Genomic DNA, 11,402 nt, shown 5'->3' with positions numbered 1-11,402 from the left:
TTAAATAGGAATATATATATATATATATATATATATATATATATATATATATATATATATATATATATATATATATATATATATTTTTTTTTTTTTTTTTTTTTTTTTTTTTTTTTTTTTATTTATATATTTGACTGCAGATCAAGAGGTCTCTGGTTCTGGTACTTTCATCTATTGTCTCAATATGCAAATCTATGAAATGCTGAGGAGTGTGTGCTGCAGCTTCCCAGAACCCAAAGTGCTGATCTTCACTCAGTAAAGGCATTTTCAGCATTCTGTAACAACAGCCAAGCAGAATCATGAAGACTGTGATAAACAACATTTATAACATGTTTCCTGTTTCACTGCACAATAACAGACAAGCTGTTTTCATCACAGCAGGAACATTATTAGAGTTTGTTACAGAGGCGTCACCTTTACTGTAACAGGCTGAGCTCACAGGAGTCTCAGTCGATGTCAGACTGAACTGCAACATAATCGACAGTTTTTAGGAGATGAGTTTTGTTACTGTCACTTGAGTTTGTTCTGTTTGGAGGTCACAGCTGAATCGGTGAGCTTCACAGAGCTGTCCGCCTTCAGACTCGATGGTTTCCTGGATATGAAAAAAACAGAAGAAGAAGAAGAAAGTCAGGTGACATAAAACACTTAAAGCTAACAAAGGGAAACCTCCAGAGCAGCAATGTCAAACTGCTTCAGTGGCCACCTCTCTCCATCACTGAGTCAGTCTCAACTTTACGGCATTTAAAACATGTTTTTAATAACTGGTTTATTTTGATGCTGCTGAGGCTTCACTGACAGCTGGATGCTGACACCAGTCGCCCTGCTACGCCTCCATGGTTGTGCCATTTGGAACAATCTACTTTTCTTTAATATTTATCAGTGTGATACTCAGATTACGTGTTTCTGTTTGTTATACAGTTTATGGATGCAGTTTGCTGTGGGGAGAAGATAAGTCAGCATAACAACCTCTCATTGCTTTAACACAGCGAAGGCTACAACACAAACACTGAGGCTCTGTCCCTCTTTCACATACAGTCTATGAACTGAACTACTTAAATAGGAGGATGTTGTCTACCTGATATCTAAACTGATGAAGGAATGGAGAGTTTAAATGTTAGTTGTAAACAGCTATATCATATAATAACTGCAGCTGTAGCTGTGATCAGACATCCCCCTGCAGACCCTGAAGCTGAGCTCTGAGCTCCTCACAAACCTGCTGGAGCCAGCTTCCATCCTGGGGAGCACGTTTTTGTGTTTCAGCGCGGGGCGAGGCACAAAACCCAGATCTCCCAGCCTGTAGCGGGCCAGCTGGAACTGGAAACTCCAATCTGGATCCAGACTTCTTGTTCTACACAGACGATAAAGATGCAGGATTTCTGTCAGTCATCAACCTGTCAGGTATTTGCAGACCATCTTAGCGAGCACTGATTTTATTACCGGGCTGCTGCAGAGTCAGCCGTCTGCAGCTCGTTCACTTTGCCGCCGTCAGCAGCGGAGCTGGCAAATCCGTCTCTGCTTAAAAGCACCAGCATCCTCTGCATCAGCTGCTTCCACTGGTCCACCTCTGAGTCCTGCTGCAGGTGAAAACAAGACTGAAACAGTCTGATTGGCTGAGATAAAGACCTCACCTTCTTCACTGGAGCATGGAACCATCGTCATCGACAGAGAAATAAAATGAATTCAGTTTGCTTGCAACAACTTTGTCTTTTACAGATAAATTCCACCTTGTCACAAATCTTTTTTTCCATTTCTGTATTCTAAAACATAAAACGTTGATGAGGCGAATACCTCGTGTGTTCTGTGTTAGCTGAAGGTTTCAGACTTTTACTTTGAAATGATGTCGGTCTCACTGAAGCTCACTTTTCTAAAATCGAGCAGTCGGTCAGAAAGTACGACACCTGTCATCTGCACACGTTCCAGAGTCAGCGCTGTCATCTTACCATCAGTGCTTGTCTGAGAGCAACAGCTGCTTCCTGAATGATGTTCTTCATCCTGCTCCTCCTCCTCCTCTCCTGTTGAAGCTCCGCCTCCAGCCGGCTGATCTGAGCTCTGTTTTTACTGCACTGTTCAGACAGAGAGGCCTGATTCTGCCTGAAAGCACAAGCAGAGGGGGTATAGCTCAGTGGTAGAGCATTTGACTGCAGATCAAGAGGTCTCTGGTTCAAATCCGGATGCCCCCTGAGCAAATGTTATGCCACCCTGAGTTACCTGCCATCATAGTTCAGAGCAGGAGTGGGAATGTGTTTTAGATGTGTCCTTGATCCAACACAGCTGATCTAAATGGCTAAATGACCTCCTCAACCTGTCCTGAAGTTCTCCAGAGGCCTGGTAATGACCTAATCATGTGATTCAGGTGTGCTGACCCAGGGTGAGATCACAGGAGACTCTTCCGCTTTTCCTCAAAGTGAAACAATTTCTCCCCTTTAAGGAAAAGATCACTTTCTACTCCATATAATTTATTTTTCAACTTCAAAACAATCCTTACTCTTCTCCATCCTCTGCATTTAAGCCACCTTTCTTCTGATTGGTTGCCTCTTTCAAACAGGTTTGTCCTGAACAGTGCATATATGGCAGAAATGATAATAACAGGCTGACCCTGACATGTTTAACTAATAATAATAAATAATGAACAATATCAGTGAGTACTTGCAGTCAAGCCTCCAAACTGATGCACAACTTTCTGTTTTCTGCCTGAATCTGAGCCTTTAAACTAAAATACACTTTTCTAGTTTTGCATGTAAAGAATTATTCATTTTGAATGAACACGTTTCCTGTTGTGTTTCTATGTACAAATAATAATTTATGGAGTTAAATGTACGATATTTCACAGACACTGTTTTGTGTGGCCGTAGTTAACACGTCAGGTCAAGGCTGCTCTTATCTTGCAGCGTCTCTTCTCTGCATGTGTGAAAGAGGGATTTTTCGAGCTCTTGGCTTGGAAACACAGAGGAGCAACTGAGGTGGAAAAGAAGGAGGCGAGCACTCCGAGTCACTGATGACAGCAGCTGGGACCGCTGCAAACGTCGCTTTCTTTGTCTGCAGTGATGAACAAGGCTTCATTGTGCAGAGATCTGCGTCTGCCTGAGAAGAATGCGACCTTGCTGATAAGAAAAGTAGCAGAGCAGAGCAGTGAGTAATGAGCATTTAATGTTCATATCAGGCACCTGTTTGAGTACCTGCTTGATGGGAGCCACAAGTGCTCTTTTCTAGAGGCATTTTTTTAGTGTGTGTGTGTGTGTGTGTGTGGAGTCCTGCCTGTGCCCCTCACAGTAACATTTAACGATTAATCACAGTGTTGCTAAATAACAGGCTCTGGGTTGCATCAGTCACATGATGACCATTAACCAATGATCGCCCTTGACAGCAGAGCGCGCTGGTCACGAGTCAGGAACGAGCTCTACAGCACGCAGGAGTATTAGCTTGTTGTGTACACGTTGGTCAGTTGTGTTGTGGTAACTGACGAATTGAAACAAACGAGCGTGCTGTGTGTAAAACCGCGTGACAACCATCACCTGTCCTTTTATTAACTGCACAAGTAGTAGCTGCTAACTAACTGGGTGAGGCTGTCCTGGGTCTGTGGGGCTGTCCCCGTTTTATGGAACATATTTATTTTTACAGGGCTTTCCCTCCCTTTATGGAGGGCTTACATTTAGTATATTTACACAGAGTGAGAGAGAGTGTGTGTGTGTGTGTGTGTGTGTGTGTGTGTGTGTGTGTGTGTGTGTGGCAAAGTGCTCCTGCGCAGTGTACCATAGGCACGAGAAAAGTTGTCGTACCATAGGCACGAGAAAAGTTGTCGTACCATAGGCACGAGGAGTGTGTGTGTGTGTGTGTGTGTGTGTGTGTGTGTGTGTGTTTTGCCTTATGATTCCAAGCACTGTCACCAATCTTTGCATTTTATTATTATCTCACCTGTTTAATCAGCTACATTCTCTCCAATGGACTTTTTACCGTCTACGGTCTCAGATCCACACAGCCCCGCCCTCCAGCCCCGCCCTCCAGCACTGTCAGCAACAACATTGTACCCATCAGGTAAAACTAGTTTCTTGATGAGTGTGGGTTGTTGTTCCAGGCTGAACGCTTCCCTTTTTAACTTTGAGCCCCGCCCCTTCAAACCTCTGCACTGCCCGGGTTCATTTTCATTCTGAATACAAATTTCTGTATTTCTGCTGCACTAATGTAAAATACTAGTTTATGTCTTTGTATTGAAGTAAAACAAAAATGAATGCACAAATATTTTTCTATTTTTAAATATTAATACATGAATTTTCCAGCAATCATAAGTAAAAAAGGAATAAACTATAAACTACTGTGGGTGTTTTCTTGTCTCGTTCAGGGAGGCCTCATCATCATCATCCAGCCATCAGCTGCTACCAGTAACACAATTCAGTGCTTTTATGTTTCCTGTCTGTCTCCTTTGTGTCTCTGTTGTTATTGATTTATTTGATTACTTATTATTGATGAATCTTACTGTGGAGTTATTGCTTGCATATAAACGTACCACAAATGAGACTACGAGCCCGTATGTGTAATAACTGCACCTGCTGCTTTGCTTTCATTAACGTGAACGTGAACCTGAGTGAGACTCATCTGTACGGACGGCAGAGTGAACTTTGACCTCAGCGCCTCCATCTTGCCCAGGGCTCCTGCGTGTTCGGTCTGAAGCTGCTCGAGCCGCTGCCTGCAGTCCTTCTGCTCCACCTGCAGCTGCTGGCACTTCTCTGTGAGCTGCTCCACCACCTGATGGAGAGAGTTGGATATGGATTTAGAGTGAATCCCTTGTTTTTCACGTTAAGAAGACGTTGGCGTTAAACACGATGAAAGGGACTGGCACTGGGAGCACACTGTCTAGTGCTGGTCCACTTTTCAGTAACCTTGATTTAACTAAATAAAACGTGGATTATTTGAAGCCACTGTAATCTGAGTGGACAGTGAAGCATGACTGTGGTTACACTGCATTTAAAATATTAAGTTAAACTTAAAGACATTTAGAATTCCTTCTCTTACCTTCTTACGGACGCAGCTGGTGCGTGACGTGTCTCTGAGCATTTCTTCCAGGTTTTCCACATCCATGCTGAGCTGACTCTTGCAGCCCCGCAGGGCAGCATTCTCCTCCATCAGGATCTGCACCTGCTCCGACAGCTGCCCCACGCGAGCTTTCACCTCCGCGTTCTCCTGCAGCGCCAGCCTGGTCGTCTCCGGGACTTTCTGGTCCACCAGGAGCTGCACCTCTGCTGCCATGGCTGCAGCGTGAGACTCCATCTCCCTCTCCAATCTTTGGCAGGACACAAGACAAAGAAGGTAAAGTCAGAGGGTATTTTAGGTGGATAATTCAGGTATGCAGCCTTGTGAGGAGACACTGACGATATTTGTGTATTTGCTGTGCAGTAGATAAGGTGAGTGTTCTCATATATATATAGCCAGATATTTAATTCAATTCAATTTTATTTATATAGCGCCAAATCACAACAAAAGTCGCCTCAAGGCGCTTTATATTGTACAGCAGATACAGAGAAAAACCCAACAATCATATGACCCCGTATGAGCAGCACTTTGGCGACAGTGGGAAGGAAAAACTCCCTTTTAACAGGAAGAAACCTCCAGCAGAACCAGGCTCAGAGGGGGGCGGGGCCATCTGCTGCGATTGGTTGGGGTGAGAGAAAACTTATTTTATGCCCTTAAATTTATGCCTGCAGGTTCAGAGCTTCAAAGGAACACGACCCTTGGTGGGACAAGGATCACATAAAGGAAGAAACATTAGTGCTACAGAGGCAGGATTAACATGTCGTCCTGAAGACAAGCTGCGAGTTGCTGCGATGACACGGATTTGTTTACAGTCTGAACTTAAACTAGTTTCTACGAGTGGACTCGACCCGGGTAATGAAAAGAGTCTGTGCTGTGATTTTTATGTACTAAAGTGGATTCCACCTCCTCTTTTCCAGCAGCGCTTTCATCTCCAGGCTGTGAATGTCATCCTTGTGCTCTTCCTTCTGACTCGCCAGCTGCTTCTCCAGCGACTCTAAGCTGGACATCATCTCCTCCTTTTGCCCCTGAAACGCCTCCAGGCTTGCAAACCTCTCCGCTAGAGGAGAGAAGAGGAGAGTTTAAATCATTCCCTGAAGCCAGTCTTTGCTGAAATAAACCTCCTGAAAGTTTAATGGTTCCTGCTGGAAACACTTGCATCCAAAAGAAATCTGGGCTGGATTTTCAAGGAATACTATAAATATAGGAATACTATAAATATAGGAATACTATAAAGCTGAGCTCCTTTTAACATCTTTGGCAGGGAGAGGCTGATCGAGGCCTCTTCCAGCAAATCACTGTCAGCTCTTTTCAGCCTTTCCAAAAGTAAAACCTTTTTTTAAATTTTAGTATTATTAATTTCTATATTTGAGACAAAACAAAAAGGCTTTAATTGGAAGGAAAACTTTTGAGTTCCCACATTTGAATTCTTGTGGCAGACACTTCATGGTATGATACAACATTAAACTAATGTTTAAGAACAGGCTTCAGAAAGTTAAATGGAAAATGTATATTCTCCTGAAATGCAAAGACATATTTAATTTAACATATTTAAAATATCACGAGATTCCAAATAAGATTAAGATTCCCCCACAGAGCTTTATTAATGCTACACAGACAGGGACACACACCACCCTCATAAATATGAACAAATACTTTGGAGTAAAATCCATCTGAAATGTATAAAATCAAAGGTTTATTTATTCAAATAATTGATTATTGAGGAAAATATGTCTCGGTATAAACTGAACTCATACCAGTCGTTTGACCAGATTCCATTAAAATTAGTTACACGTAAAACGTTCAAACAAAAGAATGCAGTGATATTTTGTAATGATTGTGAAAGCATATGTTTGAAATAAAAATGAACTGAACTGAAAAGGGAGGAAGATCCAGAAATTTCATCTTTTATTTAAAAAAAAAAAATCCTTATTATTATTTTAAAAATCGAATCCCTACCATCACTTTGATGTTTATGTGGATACCCTGTGGTAAACTCTGGTGGGCTACATGCTAAGAGCTGAACTTTTACCGAGTGCTGTGTTTTCTTTGATAAGTTCATCGATGCGGTTCTGAAGCTCCTGCCTCTCCCGGCTGTGCCGCAGCTGCAGGGCGTCTCTTTCCTGATCTGAAGCCTGCAGCTGGTTCTGCAGCCGCTGCGACAGCTCGCCCACCTCGTCCTCCTTCTCCAACAGGGAACGCTTCAGGTACGCGATCGTGTCTCTGTTCTCCTGCTCCAGTGTGCTGCGCTGAGTCAGCAAGTCTTTCCTCTGTCTCACAAGGTCATCACATTTCAGCTGATGTCTGAGGGGTTAAGGATGACAGCTTCAACGATTTATAAACTGCATCTGGCCTTTTCTGGATTTGAAGCAGCTCTACAGCTCGAGCAGAGCATGCACTGTCTGAGTGACCTCAAGCTCACTCAGACCGATGGATGCCTGAAACAAATAAATATGTGAAGGTCTCGAGGCCTGTAGAAACCACAGTTTTGCAGGTGTGAGAGTGATATTTTATTTCCAGCTTCTCAAATACAAAATATCTTTAAAACAGGCCAAATCAGGTGAATGTTTTTGACAGATAAGATGGAAAACTCTAAAAAATATTCCCAGTGTGACATGTACCAAATCCAAATGAACTTTTTTTTTATTTTAGAAAAAGCAAGTTTCCAATACTTGAAAAACAAACAGACACTTTCAACACTTAACTTTCTTTCTTTTGAGAAAATTCTGACAGTAAGCACCTAAAATTACTGACACAAGACAATCAACTTGCCTGAAATACTTTAATATTCTTTTGAACCTTGGTTAGTTTCAAAGTCACCACAAAGCAGTGTGAGAAACATGAGTCTCACACTGCAATTTACTTTCTTTTCTTTTTTAAATAAATTTTTATTGCTTTTTGCAACAGCATACAAAGGTCTGTTTTCCCAGTAATATGCTGCAGTAATAGGAACCCTCTCCCCCTCACCTCCCACCCTGCTCTCTTCCAAACTTACATCAAATAAAAAACACATAGAATATGTGTACATTTGTGACATTTATACATATTGAAGGAAACAAAAAAGAGAAAAAACAAACAAAAAAAACAAACAATAGAAACAGCTAGCACAGACTAAACAATTTTCCCCTCATCCAAAACGGAAAAATGTTCCACGGGCTTCTCCACATTTAAAACATGTATCTGGAATTCTGTTATTATATTTGTTCAATTTCACCAGTGTTACATATGTTTGCATGATCCAATTATATTGTAATAACTTTAGGTTACTATTAATCGATTGTTTTTGTGATTTTAAGCAAATTGGCTTCCATGTCTCCTCAGAAATATTAATATTTAGGTCCTTTCTCCAAGCTTCTAACTTAGAAGCTGATGTTTCTGGCGAGACAGAGACAATCCAGTTATAGAATGTTGAAATTAAGCCTTTATTACCACCTTTTTCCACCATTAACTCCTCTAACTTACTTAACTGGGGAATGTTGAGAGACTGATTTTGCATGAAAGAAATGAAGCTTCTAATCTGTAAATACTTTTGAAACTAAATCCTCAAATGAGACCATTATTCCATCACAAAAAAGATCACCCACTTTCCTAACACCTTTTTCTGCCCAACCCTGGAACCCTGCGTCCAAATTTCCTGGTGCAAATAAAGCATTTCCTCAAATAGGACTAACCTGAGAGAGATTATTCTTAATATTCATCATTTCTTTTATTGTAAACCAAACTTCAATCATATTTTGGACTATGGGATTATTTGTTTCTTTCTTTAATTGTTTTGGCTGTGCAGAGTATAAGTACAAGTTTAATGGCATTTTAAGAGAATTTGCTTCCCTTCCCTCCCAAGATGGGGTATTTTGGGATGAAAAATAAAACATTATTGTCCTTAGTTGAATAGCCAGATAGTACCAGTAAAAATTGGGGACATTTCAACCCCCCTGTATCAAAGGGAAGATACAACAAAGACAAGCGAATGCGGGGATGCTTCTTGTTCCAAATAAACTCTCTGACTAATGACGCTGGTTTGCTAAACAATCTTCCAAGTGTCTCCCTTTAGCATTTTTCTCATGCAGTATAAATACTGATTTATGGTTTGGACGTGTGCAGAGGGTTGGTATATAAACTGGACAGAGGATGTTAAAGAAGGAGCTGCAAGGAAGAAAACAGGAAGACCACGGAGAGCTAGTGTGGGAGAGGAGGATGTTAGAGACGATGCTCTGCTGTGATGACACTTAAAAAGAGAAGAAACTTGTGAATATGTTGGATAGAAAAAAATGAAAAGTCACTTTCATAAGTAAATCCTAGTACATGGCATGTGAAAGAAGCATGTAGTAAATGTTTTGTTGTATTTTGTTCATGTGAACCTGCATTAACACACTTTTCAAACCCCCTCATGAAGGAACCCCGGGATCATAGTTATCTGAGCGCACCAAAGAATGAAGCGTCTCACTGTAGCTTGTAAAATCAGTTCATTTCAATGAAGCTTTGTAAATTCAGCCTCCATTATGCTAATGCAACATTAGATCGAGTTAGCAAATAAAACATATTTAAGATATCATTACAAAGTGCTTTTTACTGCACACACAATCACTCTAAACATTACGGTAAACTTAAACGGCTCACCGCTCCAGCTCGTCGGTTAAATACGCTATCTGTGTCAGGTAGAGGTCCTTCTCTTTGTCCGCAGACCCGCTTTTCTCTGCAGGAAACTCGGAGTTGTCCTTTTTCGGTGTCTTCTTGTTTCCATCTCGTTTGTCGCTGCCTTTTCTCTCCGTCTTTCTGGGCATTGTGTCTCACAGAAAGTTAGCTAAAGTTTCCGCCGATAGCCCGGCGCGAGAAACTAAACGGCACCGTTGCTAGGCAATGCTGCCTTCAGTGACTTCTCGGAAACGGTGACGACTTCTTCTTTAACCTGATTCGTGATTGTGAATTGACTGAGATTTAAACTTTCTTGATAACAATTTAATACATACCGTACTGGAATAAAATACTTTCATGCCTTTTAAATGTGGCAGAGCTAATATATATTTCCATTCTGTTTAATATGCCATCATTTTCCCTTAAAATTCAGTTAATGTGCAATCACAAATAGAACTAAATGCATAGAAAATAAGAATGAAAAGAAAAGAAAAAAGACACTGGCGCATAGAGAGTACAAAAGAAATTGAAGACTGAGTTCATGATTGTAGCTAAAAGGTATCAACGGGGGAAAATATCAATATAATACATAATAACAGTGAAGCAGCATTTGAACTACACACGGAAAGCTTCAGAAACATTTCAGAGACTAAAGTGTCGAAAATGAAAGAAACTCTTTATATGCTTTCACTTTCAGTAGCACAAATTGGTTTTGCCATCTCCTTGTGTCCACCCAGGTAAATTAAATATATAAAGACAACGTTATTGCGTGGCCATTCATCATTTCATTTCACTGCTTCATCAATGCAAACAAACCTCTACAGACCATTGCAAAAAGAAGGTCTGAGACCTAACTACAGGTATTCAAAGCCAACTTCATACCTACTTCTTGTTGCATGGTATACTCAGTTTAAAGCATAAATCATTGTGGGGGCTGGATTACATAGTTGGCTTTTATTGGCTCTACTGTTCATTTTACACTGATGATCATTTCAAAATAAGTGTCTCTCTCTGAGCTGCTGAGAGGCAGCATTTATTCATATTTATTATAAAGCGGTGGATGATAGGCACATACGTTTTCCATGTTGGTCTGCTGTGTTTTACAGGCCTGCTTGGACTGGATTCAGACTAATGGAGATGTTACCTGCATTAAACTGCAGACTTTATCACTGCATTATAATCTGTCATTATAACCTTTAGAGGCAATTAAACTCAGTGTTGCAGCCCTGCTTTCAGTTACTTTAGGACCTGAGCCAGTGAAGTGTAGCAGCTATTTATTTTGACTCAGTGATTCGGGGCTGCTTTTTAATTGGCAACTTTGTTTTATCCCCCTCCGTTTGGCTGTAAGGATTTTAATTGGCTGCCTCTGAGCTTCACCTCACTCCCTGTCTATAAATCCACCGGGCTGACTGACGGTGCGGAGGTCAGCTCAGTTTCAGCTCAGTCAAGCTGAGCAATTAATTAATTCACCAGCAGCCAAGGTGGGAAAAACACTGCAATAAATATGTTTCAGTGGGAAGATACTATAAAGAATATTACACTAATAGTAATAGTTATTTTAATTTGACAGGCAGAACAATTTCCTGTATTTAATTTGGGGGATAATTGGCATGAACCGTAGTTAAGTTAAATCTTCAGATTATAATACAGAGTCATGGTTATTTTCTGTTACCCACTTGGCCCACGCGTTGGTCCTTCAGACTGCAAAGCTGGCACAGACTGAGTTAAAGTCCAAAGAGTATGCCTTT

The 11,402-nt window shown here is 41.0% G+C and overlaps 1 protein-coding gene, 1 long non-coding RNA gene and 1 other non-coding gene across 4 annotated transcripts; 2 read left to right on the top strand and 1 right to left on the bottom strand.

Annotated features, from left to right (window-relative positions):
• Positions 1-165: 165 nt before the first annotated feature.
• Positions 166-9,898, bottom strand: LOC101478693 (cilia- and flagella-associated protein 157). 2 transcript variants are annotated; one of them, XM_076891212.1, is made up of 9 exons: positions 9,640-9,898; positions 7,055-7,326; positions 5,929-6,082; positions 5,008-5,275; positions 4,619-4,740; positions 1,941-2,091; positions 1,438-1,571; positions 1,214-1,348; positions 166-592 (listed from the first exon to the last, which is right to left on the bottom strand). In XM_076891212.1, exons 1-9 carry the CDS (start codon positions 9,801-9,803, stop codon positions 511-513), a joined length of 1,482 nt encoding a protein of 493 aa, XP_076747327.1. In that variant the 5' UTR covers positions 9,804-9,898; the 3' UTR covers positions 166-510. The 2 variants fall into 2 exon arrangements, with proteins under 2 accessions (XP_076747327.1, XP_076747326.1); XM_076891211.1 differs by having other exon boundaries at positions 1,438-1,574; positions 9,640-9,895.
• trnac-gca (transfer RNA cysteine (anticodon GCA)) lies at positions 2,109-2,180 on the top strand. The gene has a single exon. It is a non-coding gene; the product is annotated as a tRNA-Cys (tRNA).
• Positions 3,773-7,535, top strand: LOC143421539 (uncharacterized). The gene is made up of 5 exons (XR_013101221.1): positions 3,773-4,032; positions 4,337-5,301; positions 5,697-5,877; positions 7,080-7,229; positions 7,305-7,535. It is a non-coding gene; the product is annotated as an uncharacterized LOC143421539 (long non-coding RNA).
• Positions 9,899-11,402: the final 1,504 nt, after the last annotated feature.

The sequence above is a fragment of the Maylandia zebra genome, linkage group LG12 (genome assembly GCF_041146795.1).
Source record: "Maylandia zebra isolate NMK-2024a linkage group LG12, Mzebra_GT3a, whole genome shotgun sequence".
Taxonomy (NCBI): domain Eukaryota; kingdom Metazoa; phylum Chordata; class Actinopteri; order Cichliformes; family Cichlidae; genus Maylandia; species Maylandia zebra.
The sequence above is the reverse complement of the archived record's forward strand: the minus strand, read 5'-3'. Positions and strand labels throughout refer to the sequence as shown.

Coding starts and splice junctions, on each gene's coding strand:
- LOC101478693 (XM_076891211.1), bottom strand. CDS start 9,803: ATGCCCAGAAAGACGGAGAGAAAAGGCAGCGACAAACGAGATGGAAAC. Junction 6,083..7,054: donor CAAAGAAAACACAGCACTCG/GTAAAAGTTCAG, acceptor TCTCTCCTCTAG/CGGAGAGGTTTGCAAGCCTG. Junction 2,092..4,618: donor GGCAAGATGGAGGCGCTGAG/GTCAAAGTTCAC, acceptor TTGTGCTTTCAG/GCAGAATCAGGCCTCTCTGT.